This window comes from Mizuhopecten yessoensis, unplaced genomic scaffold, assembly GCF_002113885.1.
Source record: "Mizuhopecten yessoensis strain PY_sf001 unplaced genomic scaffold, ASM211388v2 scaffold8195, whole genome shotgun sequence".
NCBI classification, from domain to species: Eukaryota; Metazoa; Mollusca; class Bivalvia; order Pectinida; family Pectinidae; genus Mizuhopecten; species Mizuhopecten yessoensis.
In genome coordinates this window covers 1,091,616-1,113,381 of record NW_018407426.1, presented here as the reverse complement: position 1 = coordinate 1,113,381, position 21,766 = coordinate 1,091,616, and the positions used below count along the sequence as shown (strand labels likewise).

The 21,766-nt window shown below is 38.1% G+C and overlaps 1 protein-coding gene across 1 annotated transcript in view; it reads right to left on the bottom strand.

The window, feature by feature from the left end:
- Positions 1 to 2,625: 2,625 nt before the first annotated feature.
- The window catches only part of LOC110455266 (sex peptide receptor-like), a 53,854-nt gene continuing 34,713 nt past the window's right edge, over positions 2,626 to 21,766 (bottom strand). Inside the window, exon 2 of the mRNA XM_021505279.1 lies at positions 2,626 to 3,759. Coding sequence (XP_021360954.1) covers positions 2,706 to 3,719 — 1,014 coding nt within the window. The 5' untranslated portion in view covers positions 3,720 to 3,759 and the 3' untranslated portion in view covers positions 2,626 to 2,705. The remainder of the gene's footprint in view (positions 3,760 to 21,766) is intronic.

Sequence of the window (21,766 nt, the reverse complement as noted above, 5' to 3'; positions counted from 1 at the left end):
TATTCTGAACTGAAGTGTACACGTAGAACTACTTCCTGGCTATGCAAATGACGATATAATACAAGTAACGTATATCAAATCGCCTCCTGAATCTTGGCATATACCCAAAGAGTCATCGTGTGACTGTTCTTGGCCAATAAATAAACAGCATTTCTGCCCAAGATACAACAATCTTCCATGCGGAACAGGTACAGTATATCTAAAATTGTTCGAAGCAAATCTTGCGCTTTTTAAGGACAATCCCATGTAGTCTGAATTAAATCAGCGTGAAGTTTGTTACGTATTCAATATTGAATAAGTAACTGACTTCACGCTGATCTGAATAACTCATACACGTGTTTCAAAAGGAAAATACAGTAAAATGGATATTTTCGCGGTAAGGAAATGTTCGAATTTTCGCGTTGATTATGTTAGCGCGAAAATATAAACACGCTAATATTAATTGATGATATCAATAGATTATTAACATGTAGAATATGAAAATCTCTGAACCATTGACAACGCCCAAAGTTTCCACACTGCGATCTTCTATAATCGTCATAACGAGAACAATTCCGCACACGGAAATTTCGAATTTTACAGTAAATGAAATTCAATTGCAAACATAACATAACGGTATAATAACAACTGGGTTGTGTATATATAACTACAATGTAACAAAATGATGCGCGCGTCCTTACATAAACTTAGTTGATCAAAGGGCTATGAATTCAATAACTCAACCAACTAAAGGATATGCATGAGATTACTACATAGTAACATTGTTTTAACAAAAAGTTTTAACATGTTATGAACAGCATTTATGATACCGGGACTGGGAATATATAAAAAAAAGTAATACACATCTTTTTGTAAATTACATACCAACTGATGATACGGCGACAACGTATATACTGGTCAAATAATATAAGTCCTACATGTACTGTGTGACTGAATGGTTAAAACGTCATGAAGTAATTTGATAAATTTTGATTAAAATATATTTATCGAACAACATTTATGAAACACGTTTCTAAACTTGTAAAATTCACTCCTGTTGGCCTGGTCCCGGTTGTTCAGAATTGGGTGAACGTTAAACAAATGTCAGTGAATAAAATTTGTTGCCACTTAACGTTAAAGGTTTTCAAAGCAGAACAAACCTTCAAAACACGTCAACACGACGTATCTCAGCAAATCTTCAGCCGTGAAATAATATCAGTTGCTCTAAATTTTGTTGTATTCATATTTCAAATGATATTTGAATTGAGCATCCGGGGCCAGGACGGGGGCATGCAGATGTCTAAATACGGAAGGAAACTGTAGTCCAAGGGGAAAACCAATCTAGTCGGGCACGTGAACCCATTCCTTTTCACGTCCGATACGGGAATTGGACCTAGGCCGTTTTGGATGAAAGGCGAGTATTCCATCCACTGTATCACCCGACCACCAAGGGCGCGTTTTAAGTATATTGTTCTAATAAACTTGGCAGTTTATGTTGGTCTGACTATAAAGGTTTTGTATTATCTGAAATCAATGTAAAAGAGAGAAAAAAATGCTTTCACAGGCGTACGTTAAAGGTCAACTGAAGTAGAAAAAGCTGTATTTCATATCGCATTAAAGCTTAGAATTCTAACGCTTGGAAGAATTATCTCGATGAGGACAAAACCATTTTCTTTACATGGACATTTTTTCGTGAAAATAAAATTCTACAAGTCACAACCGAAATCCCTAAAGGAAATCACACCTTAACACGTTACATATTTAAAGCAGATAAACATTCTGCTATCTTCAAACCGCTGATCTTAAATAGATTAAATTGATCCAGGCATGACTGAAGGTGCCTCATTATAAAGGCCGTCGTCACCGTGATGGGAACAAAGCCATCTTCACGCCAACTTACATTGTGTAAAATCAGTCATGAAACAATCGATGCGGATATAGTTTTTCGCTTAAAATGATACATATGGGACAAAGTCTGACATATTCATGAAACACATCAGGCAGAATCAAATGGCATCAAACACCATCATGTTCAGCTAGAAAAAAAACATCGATTATGTACATAAATATGTTTGTCAGTAGAAAAGATCTCTTCTTTCGTCCGCCTGCTCTGTTGATTCAAAAAAAGAAGAAGATAAATAATGATAATCCAAACACATCGCCCGTACTCTTATATAGACGTCGTCGTTTATCATTTTGTCCTGCTTGGACAATAACAGTTTTTGTTTCATATTGAGCATACCAGCCCTCTCACTCCCGTATGATCTCTCATTGTTTCGTATCTTTCACGAACGTTGAAATGAATAGAACATTCTATTCATTATTCCGACCTAGCCGTACTGCATTCTCGCGTTAAAAATCTCACTTAACCTCCTTCAAACCTGTTTTAGCTGCCTTATATCAAAACCCCACTGTTGCAATCTTCTGTAGCAAGTCAACGGAAGCATACTTTTCTTTTCTTTGCCGTCTTGAACGTAACATTACATTAGTACTGAACATCACACTGTCTTGGCGTTTCGGCTATACAAAACTGTTCACATTCCCATCTACTTATTTTAGCACAACAGACCACAACTTTCTCGAATTGTTAATACACCATTGTGTCGTGGGGTACAGCTGTACATGTACGTTTGGGTCAATGTTTTACTTGTTTCAAGTGTTGCATGTGTGTTGTCACGGCCGTCGTCTGCAACTGTGAACGCACCGCCTGATACATTTTAGCCGACTTACTCTGAATGTTGTCGCACGCTATTTCCATCAGACAGTCGCGGAACTGTCGACTCATCGCGCAGTACATGCAAAAGTTTGCGGAACTGTTTATCAGCGACATCAGATCCAAAGTATCTGCAAAACAGTAGATACGTTTCTTCCATGAAGTTCTCCACACACAGACACAACACAACCAAAATGGAGGACGGCAGTTGTGTGACGATGTACATGACAATGATGGCCAGCAACATGATAGTCGTCCTCTTGTGTTGTTTGAGACGGTTTGCACATTGCGCACCTTTTAGTGTTAGCGTCCTTTTCTTACTCTCGTGCAAACTACGTAGTAGTAGACCGCCAAAAATAGATATCAATATACACGGGAACACATTTCCTATCAAAATGAATACCCAGGCTGCCGTTTTCTGTAGCCATGTCGTGTCGCTGGCACCAAGCTTATTTAGACCTGTTAACACAAGGGATCCATTATTGTTGTGAACCTTTATTATGATATACTGTGGTAGGTAACAGAGGACTGTACATGCATACACTACTACCACAAGAATAACGGAGTTTTTTACCTTCATAATGGACTTATTATTTCCCATTGACCGAATGTAGATATAACGCACCACCGCCATACAGACGCCGAGCCAGATGGAAATTGTATGGGTGGTTGTACTGAGACCCGCGTGTACGGCCATGTACCACCCCCAGCCATACGTGTACTTATCCTTGGTGCGCTCTAGACCGTGCATGATGTAGAAATGTATGCTGTAGGGCATGTAACAGAGCATGGTCAACACATCAGCTATTGCTATTCCAGCAAGAATACAATTGATGGGTGAGCGCAGGTTTTTCCGGGTTAGGATCACAATGTTCACGATGTTTGTAGGTACACCGAAACAACAGATGATCAGACTGGCGTATCCGTGTATGGAAAAGATAAAACAAGCGTACGCTAGTAGGCCCTCCGTGTGCGATCCACACTCATCAGAACGACCGGTCATATTGGTTTCGTTGCTAAAATTCATGTTTGGGAATTCCGGGTCGGTCCAATAGAAATGGCGTTATCTGTAAAAGAAGGAGAAAAAAGTGTCATTGTTCAAATTTTAGTAAAACTTTATGAAATTGCACTATAATTTTGCATGCTGATACCGTAAAACAAGGTTTAACACATATGTAAAGATCAATTGTAAAAATTCGTTTAGTTTGATTTCGTATAAGAAAGATTTAATTCAATGAAGTGACCGCGATGGCCTAGTGGTTAAGGCGTCTGACATTCTGCTACCAGTAATCATCCACCACTAGGTCGTGGGTTCGAGGCCTACGTGGGGCAGTTGCCAGGTACTGGCCCGTAGGTCAGTGGTTTTTCTCCGGGAACTCGAGCTTTTGAACAAACCAAATTATTCAATTTTGTGGAAATATAATTTTAAAGCACTGTTGTCATCCCATCCACTAATGTAATCCAGTTATATACGTATGTACGTTAGGCGTACATACAATAATAAATAATAATCTTTATTTAACGTCGTGTACAATTGTCAACAACAAACATAAGCTCTGTAGAGCTTTTATTACGACGCCGCTAAGGAAACAAATGGTGTTTTCGTGCTGGAGGAAAACCCACTAGGGGAAAACCACAGTGCACTCGCAGGGATAACAACTAACCCTATCAGACATCACTCTTTTTTTTTCCACCACTGCTTGGGATCGAACCGAAATTCTTGGGAGAGCGAGTGGTCTGAAGCTCACGCTTGATAGCACACAGTAGTACAATGACTGTGCGCGTTAGCGATCACGGCTACCGAGGCACACAAGGGCACAGTCAGAACTCATGTGAAATGTGCGAAGAGAACAACAGGCAGAGAGGAGACAAGACACTAAGCAAAGGAAACACAAGAGTCCAAACAAAGTAGGAGGCGAGATCATGTCATAAACTCATTCACCCCTAAAATTATGTAATGAACTATTCCAACCATTGAATAGGAGGATTTCAAATGTGTCTTCAGGGGTGAATGAGTTAAAGAGGTTTAAAACTTGTACCACATATGGCAGTCGTTGAGACGTATCCGTGTATGTTGCTACTGAGGAACGGAATGATGAAAATATACAAATTGAAGCATCCGAGACATGAGTTCACCGTATGGTCGGAACCTGTGCTTGTGGGTGTCTGATATCTGTGTACAGTATTTACGTGTTTTATGTGCAAAGCAGATATAACCTCATCTCATCAATATCAGTCTATGGTTGACAGATGTCAGATGTGTTAGTTTTAAATTCTACAGGTTTCAAATTCATGCATTTTAAAAAGTTCGCGTGGACAACAATTGAAACGTTCCAACATCATATTACATGTACATTTTAACTGCCATTACTTTTCAACACAATACACGGGCCAGATAATAAATAAAACATGATAAAAAGTCCGTGCATCGAATAAATATTTCATTGAAAGGTGTATGCATCTCTGTAGTCATGTAACACGTTGTGTCGACTGTAGGACGATTAATAGGCAAAGAACAATGGATTTGTTGTAACTGAAAACCATCAATCAAATATANTGACAATCTCATAAAATAAACAAATTGACGAGTATCAAACTAAGCGGTGACTTTTGCTGGGGTTGTTTTTGTTTTTCTCACAGGTTGACTCTTTGTCATTTAAACGCCTATTAATCTCTATTTTTATTGTTTGCATTTTACATAAATGCACGAGGCGTTTTGTGCACACAATTATTCCTGTTAATCCTATAACACAAAAACAATTCATAATTTGACATAAAACAAACAATACTCTTTAGTTCATAACAATGAATAGATATTTAATTCTGATAAAAACAGTATGCAGTAAATCAGAACGTAGAATTACAAATTCTGCGCCAATTTCGGTATACGATATCATCACTTTTTGTGTTGTATATTTTTTTTAGGTTATACACGATATAAACTGAATAAGTTAAGCATTTGGGAAATACCAAAAATTCAAATCATATATGTATATCGTCAGTATCACTACAACATAGCAGAATCATTATACAATTCGCTGTCCTGTAGTATCACTGTAGCGTGCTAGGCCGGTGCAATGCGTCGGCCTCTGCCGTTGTTGTCTGTCCATGTTGTGTTAGATTTTTTATTGTTGCAATATTGCTTTTGCATGCCTTTTCCATAAGAGACAAAGTACATCTCAATGTTTGTGTCAATCCGTTGAATTATTTCCCGAGTTCTGGAGTTGAACCCGTAGCCAGCAAGGCGCCGGTATTCAAGCGCTTGTAAGCAGATAGATATATACGTATACCTGAGCGAGTTTTATTTTATACAATGATAGAACCATTCCATTTTAATCAATATACACATGTATAGTTGCATGACGTCACATCCTTTCTGATAACAGAGCTCCAGACTGACAATACAATTTTATCTGATTAATTCCTTTGGGATATCGGGTCGGGAAACACATCCAAAGTGATGAGTTAAATGATGCATTTTTGTTCGGTGTTTATTGGATGTTTATTAATAGCTGTTGTTGTTGTTGTTGACATCGCTTTAGTCGGTTATTGCACTGCATGTACATGTACATGTATAACGACGGACGTCTGTGTTGTTACAGTAATTTGTTTGGTATATTATACAATATTTCTATATATTTTCATTAGTTTTATGAACTTCCTCGTTTATATCAATTTTGTCGAGGAAACATGCATTAAAATAACCCGATGTCAAGCAGCTAGGTTTATGGCAATTGTAAGAAACTTAAAATAAAATAAAACAAAAATAAAAATTACACAATGCTTCCATTACTTTTCGCTGCAACAAAAACGAATAAGATCGTGAGAAATATGTATATATATATTAAATAACGCAAGTCACAGGAAATGACATCATGAGAAAAGATAATCAGGATTCATAGACACAAAATATACGCGCGCTATATGAAATCCGTCTGTTTTGAATAATACCTGTTGTTTATAGCTTAATAACACGCATGTCTCCCTGTCAAACCTAGTGTAGACCATAAGGGCTAGACAGGAAGAATTTATAAAATAACGTTTTTAATGTTCCTAAAATTTGAGAAAATAACCCGAAATTTATATCTGATAACTCGAAATTTCGATAACTACATGTATCGAAATATCGAGTTACATGTTGTAAAATGAAAAAAAACGAGGATTTCTACGTCACCCTAAGGATCTTCCGTACAAGCTGGAGGCGTACAGATATCACGTATTAAAACAATAAACGCAAGGGCAGAGCATGGTTTATATGAAGAAATGACAGCTACCGTTGAATGTACGGAGGATATTGGATCTGATATCTATACAGTTTCAACCAGCAGTGTACCGTAGCACATAACCATCGGTGCTTATAGAAAATCGCTGTTAAAATCAAATTAAAATCTCATTTGAAAATCTGGCCCCTACCAGTAAAATGAGGGGTGTAATTATACTCATAAAATCAAAACAGCGTGTTTCCCCTATATCTCGAATAATCTAATCAAACATCGGTGCAATAGTCATTTAGGTCTGTCCGGAATCCAATAAATTTGTGCGCATTTCAAATTCAACAAAAATAAACAAACTGATCTTTATTTAACTTGTTTCGAATTTATCAGATCACCTCGTGTGATACGCAAAATTAACAAATGAAAAATCCAATTAATATCAAATATTGATACAGCATGTCTCATATATCATAAAGAACAAGTCGTGTGATCCATGAAAGTGTACATTACACCACTGAGAACACACAGCCTGTCGTTGATTCTAGTTTACCAGTACAAACAACACAGGGACAATCCTTGGTTTTAGTTTGCATGTTTACGCAACATAAAGACGAACCTTGGTTTATGTTTACCATTAAAAACAACACAGGGACAATCCTTGGTTTTAGTTTGCCATTAAAAACAACACAAAGACAATCCTTGGTTTTAGTTTGCCATTAAAAACAACACAGAGACAATCCTTGGTTTTAGTTTGCCAGTACAAACAACACAGAGACAATCCTTGGCTTTAGTTTGCCATTAAAAACAACACAGAGACAATCCTTGGTTTTAGTTTGCCATTAAAAACAACACAGGGACAATCCTTGGTTTTAGTTTGCCATTAAAAACAACACAGAGACAATCCTTGGTTTTAGTTTGCCATTAAAAACAACACAGGGACAATTATTGGTTTTAATTTGCCAATACAAACAACACAGAGACAATCATAGGTTTTAGTTTACCATTAAAAACAACACAGAGACAATCCTTGGTTTTAGTTTGCCGTTGAAAACAACACAGGGACAATCCTTGGTTTTAGTTTGCCATTAAAAACAACACAGGGACAATTATTGGTTTTAATTTGCCAATACAAACAACACAGATACAATCATAGGTTTTAGTTTACCATTAAAAACAACACAGAGACAATCCTTGGTTTAAGTTTGCCATTAAAAACAACACAGGGTCAATCCTTGGTTTTAGTTTGCCATTAAAAACAACACAGAGACAATCCTTGGGTTTAGTTTGCCGTTGAAAACAACACAGGGACAATCCTTGGTTTTAGTTTGCCATTAAAAACAACACAGAAACAATACTTCGTTTTAGCTTGCCATTAAAAACAACACAGAAACAATCCTTGGTTTTAGTTTGCCATTAAAAACAACACAGAGAAAATCCTTGGTTTTAGTTTGCCATTACAAACAGCACAGAAACAATCCTTGCTTTTAGTTTGCCATTAAAAACAACACCGGGACAATTATTGGTTTTAATTTGCCAGTACAAACAACACAGAGACAATCATAGGTTTTAGTTTACTATTAAAAACAACACAGAGACAATCCTTGGTTTTAGTTTGCCGTTGAAAACAACACAGGGACAATCCTTGGTTTTAGTTTGCCATTACAAACAACACAGAATCAATACTTCGTTTTAGCTTGCCATAAAAAACAACACAGAGACAATCCTTGGTTTTAGTTTGCAATTAAAAACATCCTTGGTTTTAGTTTGCCATTAAAAACAACACAGAGCAATACTTCGTTTTAATTTGTCAGTACAAACAACACAGAATCAATACCTCGTTTTAGATTGGCGGTACAAACAACACATAGACAATCCTTAGTTTTAGTTTGCCATTAAAAAAAACACAGAGACATTACTTCCTTTTAGTTTGCATGTTTAAGCATCAAAAAGACAAACTTTTGTTTTAATTTGCCAGTACAAACACTACAGAGACAATCCTTGGTTTTAATTTACCAGTACAAACAACACAGATTCAATCCTTGGTTTTAGTTTGCTAGTACAAACAACACAGAGACAATCATTGGTTTTAATTTACCAGTACAAACAACACAGAGACAATCATTGGTTTTAGTTTGCCATTAAAAACAACACAGAGACAATCATTGGTTTTAGTTTGCCATTGAAAACAACACAGAGACAATCATTGGTTTTAGTTTACCAGTACAAACAACACAGAGACAATCATTGGTTTTAATTTGCTAGTACAAACAACACAAAGACAATCATTGGTTTTAGTTTACTAGTACTAACAACACAGAGACAATCATTGGTTTTTATTACATTCAATGAGAAAAAGACAGATCGTTATAGAGATCCGGATGTTACAGCTATTCTTCTGATGGAGTACACTGTATGGCTCGTCTCCATTGATTATTATCGCGATACATTCTTTATTGTCAAAATATAGTTAATCATGACGTTATGTATCAATGTGCAACGGCTCTCCATCAATATACAATTTCTCTCTCAAAAAAAATGACAATCCCCTGAAACTCTCAAATTAATGCATCGTTATTAGCGCAGTGAATGGTTTGAAATGAAAAATATCTGCCATAATGGTAAACAGCTTCTGCATGAGGCTAAATTCGTAATTACAATACGTGAATCTTATTGAAATGACTTAGAAATACCGTTATAAATTGTACGTTATCTTAGTCATGTAAAACAACACATACCCTAACGTCAACACAAAATACAAAAAAGACAGAATCAGAATTAGATAGTGATACTCTACAACAGGACGCGAATAGAAATCTAAATAAGTGGTCGTAAACTCCAATACATGACGGAGGCAAGACAATACGTTCCAGAAGGGTTAACGTTTTCCTTTACTTTTGTTGACAACTCTTTTCGAGTTAAGGAAAATATGTCGTGCACCAAAGTACGAAGGTCACGTCTTATACAATGTACCATGGTTGCACACATAATAGCAGAGCGTAAAATGTCTTCTGAAAGGATCGCAGTTTCCTGGGTAGAAAATCTGACTTTGACAAGAGTTTTCCATCGCGACGCTGTGGTTAAAAAATGTCATTTGTGATTCCGCCTAAAGTATATTGCGTCATTTTATATTTAAGCTGTGATATACATTTTAATACTGCAGCATATTTTGTCCTTTACATTTGAAACTGTAGTTTTGATGTTGTAGCATTTTTTGTCCTCTAGATTTAATACTGAAGCATATTTCGTCCTTAACATTTGATATTGTAGCATATTTTGTCCTTTAGATTTGGTGCTGCGGTTAAGGTGGCTCCACACATCGTCATCAGCGTCCATTTTCGTGACGTACTTCCGGAAAAGTACAGCTCGGACTCAATTATCTTGATCGAAATGTGCAGGTACACCGTGTCGTCATTTCCGTATTGCGTATCGGGCATTCAATGTCGTAGTGCAAATGATAGTAACACCAGGGCCGTTTTCGTTTAAACGGTCAAACCGATCGGACCACTGTTGTTCGTTTATTAAATAAGGTCGGACCTAGTAATCTGATGCTGCTTTCAAGCGAGCCTTGAGAAAGCCTTGCAATGCCTGCATACACATTTGCAGGTCCGCCAGAATTTATATCCGAAATTGTTACATTTATAAACGGTCAAACCGGTTTTTCCGCATAAACGAACAGGCCCCTGGTAAACAATAGTACACGTGCGTGCCGAAGATATGTTAACAACCGATATCGAGATTTTACCGGGAAATGTATAATCACACTTACTTCAGGAATAAAGCTTTCCAATTCATAGACATAAACAGACTCACGGGAAGACAGTGACATGAGACCAGACGACCTCAAGAAGGTCATATAGGAAACACATGGAATGCGGACGTACCAACCTCACATGTGCATATCACGTGCTTACACGAGTTCATAAGCTCGAGGTCGTTACGATTTTCGCTGTTGAGGGAGTTTCGCTCTGTTGATTAAATCGTGTTTACAAATGTAGTCTACTTACTCTGTGAAAATAATGTTTCGTAAAATATCAAGATACCTATGAAATGCATGTGTGAGTGCACGTGAGAACGGCATACCATGCGACATATGTACCTGACATGTAATTATAAATATACCGTGAGTTAGCGGACTTAGGAATGCTGTCCAAAGTGTGCATGACTGAGGGTAATTTGGTTCCATTAAAGAACAATAAATTGATAATTTTGATATCATATTTTTGATTTATTTCCATCTATCGGAATGTTTAGATTTTCATAAAATCAACTCTACATAGTTGCATAACCATTATATGAAAGTTTCAACGAATTTTGCTGGTTAATTGCGAAAGTGTGGAGCCACCTTAAGTATGGCAATTATTTGATGCTACGGTCAAGTATGACTTTTATTTGATGCTGTGGTATAGTTTGTCCTTCAGTTTCGATGCTGGTGGTATATTTTGTCACTGTGTGTAGATGTGGTAAATGTTGTGCCCGTGTCATGATGCTATTGGGTTATATATTTTACATCAAGCTGTAACCAACTTGATAAACATTCGGTCCTGTGCTTGTCTCTTGCTAGGCTTCATCGGCTGTAGAAATACATGTAATGCAAAGTAATTGCTCTCATAAGCGTTGTTATATAAAGAACCAGTTCAAGACGATGTGAGTTGTTTCATAACGCAGTGGTAAATTGTTGTCCTCCATATGATCCTGAACAACATAAAACAATATTTTTATGTTGAGAGTATATTTCCAAACCAATTTCCCTCGACTCAGCAGATTTGATATACATCCCAATTTGATGCACGCTCATGATTTAGTGTCAAGGTACACGCATGTGCTGTTAAATAACGTTCAAACTACCATCAATAATTATATCATACTTAAGCATGCACGAACGCGCCTCTTTGCCACAATTGATATAACAGCATATAGAGGGTGTCTTCTAATGATACAACAACACGATTGTCTGGAATTCGGCAAGGACCTTGAAAGTGAACGCTATCATACAATATGCCTACCATGGTCACGGAATGTCTGTCTACACGCTCGATCTCCTTTTCAACGCCTCCTCCGGTTAATACAGATACATTGGTTTTTTGTTGTTGTTGATTTTACTATCTTCAGGGGTCTTCTTTTGGTTATTTTCCCTTTTCATATTTTTGTTTAATAATTTTTGAAGCAAGCTCCTTCGAGAGTGGGAATATTCAGCATAACGAATAACGAATAACTTAACTACCCCCCACCCCCACCCCCCGGAAAGTAAAGTTAGAAAGTAATTTGTTATTTGAATAACGAATAACGAATATTTTCAGAAGTGTTTTATACGGAATGAAGCCAGCGAATAGGTATGCCTGTTTGTAACTAGACTCGAGGATGGAAGAAAGTGAGGAATAAAGGAGATTATGATATATCTCTGAAAAAACCCGCGCGTACCGGGAAAAGGACATTTTTTAAATGAAAGACTGTGCTTATAACTTTCTGCATCAGTACACACATTTTCAGTTAAGGTTAAGGCTGTATGCTACCTTAGTGTGATAGCATCCATTCAGCGCTTAACTCCTACATACATTTGTATACAGTTCGTTTGTTAGGAATTCTTTTTCAACGCTTTGCATCCCCGGGCTTAGCGCTCTATATATTTATAAAGCTTCAGGTCGGTACACCATCTAGTGTAATTTCGCTTAAACAAACAATTATATTGAATCATATGAGCGATGCGTCAGGCCAAATAGTCTTTCGAGTAATAAAACTCTATGGCAACAACATAGTGTCTGCTTCAAATCTCCTTACAGCCTTATACATATTGAACAGTCCGGGATACAACAACGCTGACCACTGCGGCCGCCACATGGTCAAGTCAATCAGAGACGCAAATGACACGGTTACATTTCCCTAGGAGTCAATCAAAGACAGTCAGACGTCAGCAAAACTGGCCACAATTTCTAATTACTCTGTCAGCAGTGCTTCAGTAGATTGCAATCACACTGGGTCTTGTCTTTACAAGGCGTGGAAAATCTGTCATCGCCGAAGTCCAGCAGCTTGATTAAAGGGAAATTATACATATGGTTGGACCTCGCGTTACCCAAGGAGTCCTACCCGTCGCTAGGATAGCAAAGGCGGAGAGAGATGAAAGGACGGACAAAATACACGGGGACTCATAGGGGTGGGTAGCTATATAGGTTCATGGGGGTCTAAGAGTGATGGGTAAGCTACAAGTGGACTAAGAGGGGTAGGTACACGTAGGTACACCAGGACTCAGCAGGAATGACACACGAGGGATTCGAAATACACATTGGGGACTCAGAGGGAGGGGTAAGATACACGGGGACTCTGAGGGATAAGTCAGATACACGTGCACACAGAGGGATTCGAAAGACATACGGGGGACTCAGAGGGATTGGTAAGACAAACGAGAACTTAGAGGACGAATAAGATAAATTGGGACTCATATGGATGAGTAAGCTACACGGGGGACTTAGAGGGATGGGTAAGATAAACGGGGACTCTGGGGGATGGGTAAGATACACTGGGGACTCAGAGGGATGGGTAAGATAAACAGGGACTCAGAGGGATGGGTAAGATACACTGGGGACTCAGAGTGATTGGTAAGTTAGATAAACAGGGACTCAGATAGATTGGTAAGATACACTGGGGACTCAGAGGTATGGGTAAGTAAGATAAACAGGGACTCGGAGGGATTGGTAAGACATACGAGGACTTACAGGAAGAATAAGATAAATTGGGACTCATATGGATGAGTAAGCTACACGGGGGACTTAGAGGGATGGGTAAGATAAACGGGGACTCTGGGGGATAGGTACAGATAAACAGGGACTCAGAGGGATGGGTAAGATAAACAGGGACTCAGAGGGATGAGAAAGATACACGGGGGACCCAGATGGATGAGAAAGATACACGGGGGATCCAGATGGATGAGAAAGATACACGGGGGATTCAGAGGGAAGGATAAGATAAATGGGAACACATATAGGGATGGGTAAGATAAACGGGCACTCAGAGGTATGGGTAAGATAAACAGGGACTCAGATGGATGAGAAAGATACACGGGGGACCCAGATGGATGAGAAAGATACACGGGGGACCCAGATGGATGAGAAAAATACACGGGGGATTCAGAGGGAAGGATAAGATAAATTGGAACACATATAGGGATGGGTAAGATAAACGGGGACTCAGAGGGATGGATAAGATACATTCAGATTTTGGGAATTAAAAAAAAAAGATTGAGAATCGAAGGATTGAGCATCCAAAGGGAACTCAGAAGGATTTTAAACACCCAAGGGGTTTGGTAAATTTCGTGGAGACTCAGAGGGATTGGGTAGGATACAAGGGGAGTAAGATGGAAGGGTATTGTACGCAAGGTGTAAGATATATGATTAGATGCACGGGGGCTAAGCTGTGTTGGTTTTCATGTTCCATTGTTAGTGTATAAGGATGGTACTGTGTGGAATGTGGATGCTATTTTTGTAATCCAATTTGCAAAAATAAGTTATGCTTAATGCATGTTCGATATTCTTGCTGTTATGATGACTGGTAATTGAGGATTGTACCCCTGGCAGTACATAGCTCATTAACATTATCACCGACAGATGTTTCTATCACCGTTTAGTCTAACAACTGATGGGCGGCGTTTATATATGCCATGTAACCTTAATTTGGTGACAGTTGATGACATCTGAAATAAGTGGGGGCATATTTTTTCTTATTGTAATGTTTTTTTCCCCTACCACTCGACTACCGTGCCTCATAAGTGATCAAGTGCAATACTCTGCTGACGAGAACATCAGTTCTTTTTGGTTTTGTTTGTAGTTACCGAAACATTTACAAATACTGTAATGGCGTAAATCGCTGTTATACAGTAGCTTAGTAAATACCGTAATATCAAAGTTTACAACTTAATTTTCTAGTTAAACATCATTGACCGTTACACCGGGATTACCAGTAAGACGGGCCGATAGCATCACAGAGAATAGTTTTATTGTGATATTTCTGGATTAAAAAGTATTTTCTAGACACATCTGCTTACACGATCAATGAATTAATGATTCGTAGTACCGCATATACAAGAAAGTTTCTGAGAATCCGGCTCTCATACCATCGTAGACGTTTCAAATATGTATTTCGGTCCTTATAATAACATTTTTAAAAAGGAGAATCTTTCGGTTTTTTGGTGTGTTTTTTATTTTGCGTTTTAACTCACTATGTGAATATTGTAGGTCAATAGATTGGACGCTTGAATTTCCTTCTCGCATAACGTGAGACCATCGGAAGAAGCAAACATGTAGATGACTTGAGGCTGTTCAAAGAATATCTTTGGTATTGACAAATACTGTTAACTTCAGGGATTTTCTTTCTTCAAATTTTTCGAGTCTCCTTTTCGGAATCAAGAGGTCGTCCTCTTATGATTTCACGCAGGATACCAGTTTTCCACGTGCACGCAAGCACTTCAATAAAGGCAACTTCACAAAAGAATTGATGACTGATGACTTTCATCGTTCATCTTGACCTTCTAACATTACTGATGTTAACAGCAAACTTGGCTGCTGTCTTCTCGTTTAATCAATGTCCTCTCTATGTTTTACATCAATAAGATAATAATGTATTATATAAACATACGTGTGAATCAGATTGAAGTTCTTAAAGTAAGCAAATCAAAGTGCTTGTAAAAAGAACCAATAATTAAACAATACATTTGATCAATCAGCTAATCTATTGTAACAGTATTGACGTATGAGCAATAGCCGTACCATACTTGAGAGACCCACAACTATATACAGTTTTTCTATTCTGTGAAATTTGAAAACCAGAGATCGTGTTACCAAGGTAACCATGGGGACCAGAAAGGAAGCATGGTTCATTGTGTTTGTTGTCGCCGTAGTTCGCCGTTATAATGTTTGTCATCTGAGTGAATGCCAACTACAACGTTCTGAATAGCGTTGCAGCAATGTTTGTATATAAAAATGGATATTGCATCTGGAATTGTATGCATGTTGAATATATAATACATATGCCTTTTCAAAATATTGCCTGTTCAATCAATACCAGGCTGGTCTGGTTCGTCTAAGGTTTACCTACTGTCGAACTAACGAACTATCTCAATAACTCATCTCCTGATATATCTTTTGGTTTCGAATACCAGCTGCTTCATGCAAGCATAACAGACGTTACTTATAATTCAAATGATTTAACAAATTCATAAACCTTCCATTTCTATTTACAAATACGCCTGCAACGATTTGAATAATTAGTAAAAAACGACACCGCGATAAGCGTAACCCACTGGAGACACTGGAAACGGATGTGCGTGTCAACACGTGCAAATTGATACTGTCATCAGCCATACACTTGTAGCTGTTTGTTTTGAAGTGAAACATGCAATCGTTCTCCCGTTGTTGTCACTGCAAGCAACAGTTATGAGACCCTCGGCCGATCCACAAACGTGCAGGGTCTGTAAAGGTCCCATATATCCTTGTAGGGGAGTTTTAGTATAAACATCCAATATATCTTCACAGACAACAAAACCCCTAAAATTAAATTAGATAAACTTCACAAACAAATGCTGGCGTTGCTGGAGAACATTTAAATCCCCTTATTCATGCCTAATACTCGACGTTTAAATAATCCTTGTAACGCGAGCTATAATTGGGAGTAGCACGAACTCATTTCAGATTTGGACGCCAGCAGATTTGGTTTCATTGCTGATCTGGGAACCCTTTCGGAACACCTCTTAACGATTATCTACAGATTCAAAAAACAGTCGTCACATGACAGTTTATTTGTTTATTCATTTCGCGAACTTCAAAGTGACTTTTAGATTGCAATCGTTTGTTGTATAATGTTGGAAGAGAAAAAAGCAATATTACCAGTGGGCATTCGTACAGTGTATATAGGAAGATAAAAGTACATGCTTAAAACACGAATCGTGTTATCGTGTATAATCCCTTTGTTTGGCTCGTGGACTCAAGTTTCAGCAAAAAATGGCACCATTCCGATATATAAACTTTAGTTAAATGTAACGTCATCGTACAACATTTGAGATTGTTGTTCAAATTACAGTTTTACCATCACAACTCTGTCACTAACATAACGATCACTTTTAGTCAGCCTGAAATTGTGTTTTTATGTTGTAAGTTAGGTGTTTGGGAGGTTGTGGGGGCACTTTTGATAAACTTCAAATTGCTCGTTTTAGATTGGTCGACTAATGGTGATGCAGTGATTAAGAGTAAGATTGAGTGCTCGCCATTTTTTTTCTGTGAAAAAAAAAGTAATTGTTTACATAAAAAAATGTTTTTGTCGATAAAATTAAATCACATAAACTGCCAGTATTATTTTTTGTTATGCCGTAACTGCAGTGTATCAAGCATAACCTTGGAATGTCTTCACCCCTTGATCTTGGCAGCGCGTAGGTCGAATCGAGAGTGTCGATGCTCGGGGCCCATTTGAGCTTTTAAAGTATTGTATAGCATTATTGTCGTTAGCAATAACTACCTACGTATTCTTAGTATGTACCGACAGATTTCAAATCCCTATCGCGGCGTAGACCTCATTGTGAGGTACATTTATCCTGCTATCATCTATATATCTAACTGTAGAAGTACATCTCCATCCATTATCCACGGAAAACTAGATACTAATGCAAATAGCCGGAGACTCTTTTGGCCACAGAACCAGACTTTAAGGCAGTTTGATATGTAGTTCTCTGGTGTTGGGCCAGAATGCATTTCTACATGTACGTCGAATTCAGATATAACTTTTCGATTAAACGATTTAGAATGAGAACTTGATGTTCCCTTCGTGTTAAACATTCATTTTCTACAAAACAACTCTCCTAGCTTCTTTCAACACCTTGTCAATGTCAGCATAACGTTGTGACCCTATGTATATACCGGAAGGAAGAAATTTCAATGACCTCATTCGTCATGACCTCGTGACCTATGTACAATGTATATACCGGAAGGAAGTAAATTTCAATGACCTCATTCGTCATGACCTCGTGACCTATGTATATACCGGAAGGAAGAAATTTCAATGACCTCATTCGTCATGACCTCGTGACCTATGTGTATACCGGAAGGAAGAAATGTCAATGACCTCATTCGTCATGACCTCGTGATCTATGTATATACCGGAAGGAAGTAAATTCCAATGACCTCATTCGTCATGACCTCGTGACCTATGTATATACCGGAAGGAAGTAAATTTCAAAGACCTCATTCGTCATGACCTCGTGACTTATGTGTATACCGGAAGGAAGTAATTTTAATAACCTCATCCTATATTATCATTGGTATTTGATGCTGTTTTGCATTGATAAACAGTTTATCAATAATTAATTTAGTACCATATCCCATAAGTGTATGCGTTTCAAAAAGCACGAATGCTTCCAACAGCGTTATTTTGTTGAAAGAAGTTTTAATTGAGCTGAGGTCAAAATGTTGTATATAACTTAGTAGTTTAGTATTTTTGAGTGCTAACTAAATTGTGTCCAACTTGGTGAAATATGTGCACTGATGGAAAACTATTAACAAACTTTGAAATTATTATAGTAGGACCTTCGGGATGCAGGGTCTGAAAAGCGCGCAAGAAAAAAAGTAAACACTCATGGCTGCGGTTAATACCGAAACGGTTATCGTACAAAGGTACATAAAACATACAGCCGAGTGAAAATAGCGCCACACAACGGGAAGTAATCGAGGTATGACCGACAACTAGAAATACGCATATTTTGTTATAGTTCCCTCTTTGTACTGAATAGTATATACCGTGTACAATTATATCTAAGAAAATTATGTATTATATTCTTCTTGGGTTTACGTCGTTAAGTTTAAAACGTGTTCGCTTTATACAAGACTATAACTAACTCTCGCTATTATCAATATTTAAGTTGTGGTTAAATGAATACCATGTATCTAAGTTAAAAATATGTACGTATTAATTGCTTCAGGATTTTACGTGGGTTAGTTTAATACGTGTTTAGTATCGAAGGTACTTGTATTCTGCTGTTTTTATGGGCCGTGATTAACTTTTATACCTGTATGATCACACTTAACTACGCCGTAACGGTATTATTATAACACCACCGATCTATAAACACCAGAGAGCTAATAAAAACTGTCAGCGACACAGCCATTCTGTGCGTTATTGAAACACTTAATGTTGAAGTCCCGCGTGAGCACGTGCCAAGTGGAGCTCGCGAGATTGCTGGCATGTATGGCAAATGGCTGATAGAGATGCAATTTCTGCCATATTACATTATATACTTTGTGGTAGGCGTTTCAATCACTACTGTGCCCGTGTTTCCCCTTTCCTGTGTAATATTTGATTAGCACAACAAGTATACATGCATAGGAAACTGATAGATCATTATAAAGGTGACACGTGCACGCACCAACAGCATGCGTTGTCAGAATTCTAACTTTCTACAATAGCAGAAAACATGCACCATAAGTAAATAACAGGAAACCTGTATCAAGCATTCTTGTCACATGGACATCGTATATCAAAGAAAAACAAGCAATATTAGATAACCTGAACAAGCGTTAACGTCACATGCACTTCCTACAATGACAGAGAACATAACCAAGCGTTAACGTCACATGAGTCGACTTCCTACAATGACAGAGAACCTGAACAAGCATTAACGTCACATGGACTTTCTACAATGACAGAGAACCTGAACAAGCGTTAACGTCACGTGGACTTCCTACAATGACAGAGAACATGAACAAGCGTTAACGTCACATGAGTCGACTTCCTACAATGACAGAGAACCTGAACAAGCATTAACGTCACATGGACTTTCTACAATGACAGAGAACCTGAACAAGCGTTAACGTCACGTGGACTTCCTGCAATGACAGTGAACCTGACCTGAACAAGCGTTAAAATCACATGAGTCGACTTCCTACAATGACAGAGAACCTGAACAAGCATTAACGTCACATGGACTTTCTACAAAAACAGAGAACATGAACAAGCGTTAACGTCACATGGACTTCCTACAATTACAGAGAACCTGAACAAGCGTTAACGTCACATGCACTTCCTACAATAACAGAGAACATGAACAAGCATTAACGTCACATGGACTTTCTACAATAACAGAGAACATGAACAAGCGTTAACGTCACATGGACTTCCTACAATGACAAAGAAACTGAACAAGCGTTAACGTCACATGAGTCGACTTCCTACAATAACAGAGAACATGAACAAGCGTTAACGTCACATGGACTTCCTACAATGCCAGAGAACCTGAACAAGCATTAACGTCACATGGACTTCCTACAATGACAAAGAACCTGAACAAGCGTTAACGTCACATGCACTTCTTACAATAACAGAGAACATGAACAAGCATTAACGTCACATGGACTTCCTACAATAACAGAGAACCTGAACAAGCGTTAACGTCACGTGGACTTCCTACAATGACAGAGAACATGAACAAGCGTTAACGTCACATGTACTTCCTACAATGACAGAGAACCTGATCAAGCGTTAACGTCACATGGACTTCCTACAATGACAAAGAACCTGAACAAGCGTTAACGTCACATGGACTTCCTACAATGACAAAGAACCTGAACAAGCGTTAACGTCACATGGACTTCCTACAATGACAGTGAACCTGAACAAGCGTTAACGTCATGTGGACCTCTAACAATAAGAAAGAATATGAACAAGCGTTAATGTCACGTGGACTTCTTCTTACAATAACAGAAAAACCTGAACAAGCGTTACAGGTAACGTCACGTGGACTTTTTTACAATGACAGAAGACCTGACAAGCGTTAGTGTCACGTGGACTTCTTACAATAACAGAAAAACCTGAACAAGCGTTACAGGTAACGTCACGTGGACTTTTTTACAATGACAGAAGACCTGACAAGAGTTAGTGTCACGTGGACTTCTTACAATAACAGAAAAACCTGAACAAGCGTTACAGGTAACGTCACGTTGACTTCTTTACAATGACAGAAGACCTGACAAGAGTTAGTGTCACGTGGACTTCTTACAATAACAAAAAACCTGAACAAGCGTTACAGGTAACGTCACGTGGACTTCTTTACAATGACAGAAGACCTGACAAGCATTAATGTCACATGGACTTCTTACAATAACAGAAAACATGACAAGCGTTACAGGTAACGTCACGTGGACTTCCTACAATGACAACCTTTTGTTAAGGACTAACGAAACGCACAGTAGTTAAGTTTGAATCTGAAGGTTATCCGATTAAATCTTATTACAATCAGTTTTATCCATTTGATTGTCAGAGTTTAATAAAGACTTTGGTATTGTTGATAGTCAATAAATACACAGCAACGCATTCCTATTTTCTCACATTTTATCGTTGCTACCTTATACGAGTAGCATGCAAAGTCGCCAGAGTTTAGTTCGACAATTATGTGGGAACGTTAAAAAAATATGCTCACGAAAGCAGATTTACTGTGTATACACATGAGAAGAAATGGACGGAAAATATCCTTAAATGTATACAATATCGCTGCATATAAAGGACTGAATGATTAAATTTGTGACAACGGATTACGTCGATTCTCTGTGGAGATCGTGATGTAGTTCCTACCGCCCGTCTGTCTGGAACGATCGGTGCTGCGGATGTTATTATCGCTAGGTACGGAAAATGGTGCCGGCGGAAGTGGCCAGCGGGAAAGCATGTTGGTCTAGTGTAGATAGAGGTGTGCTTCCGGTAGACGTCTGAAAGGGGATAATATTGTCGGTACTTCCTATCAGTGAAAGGGAGCTAGATAAAGAGGTATTCTTGGAATGTGCAAAAAAAAAAAAAACATTTCCCCTACGGCATTTAGACATTGTATTGAAAAGTAGACATG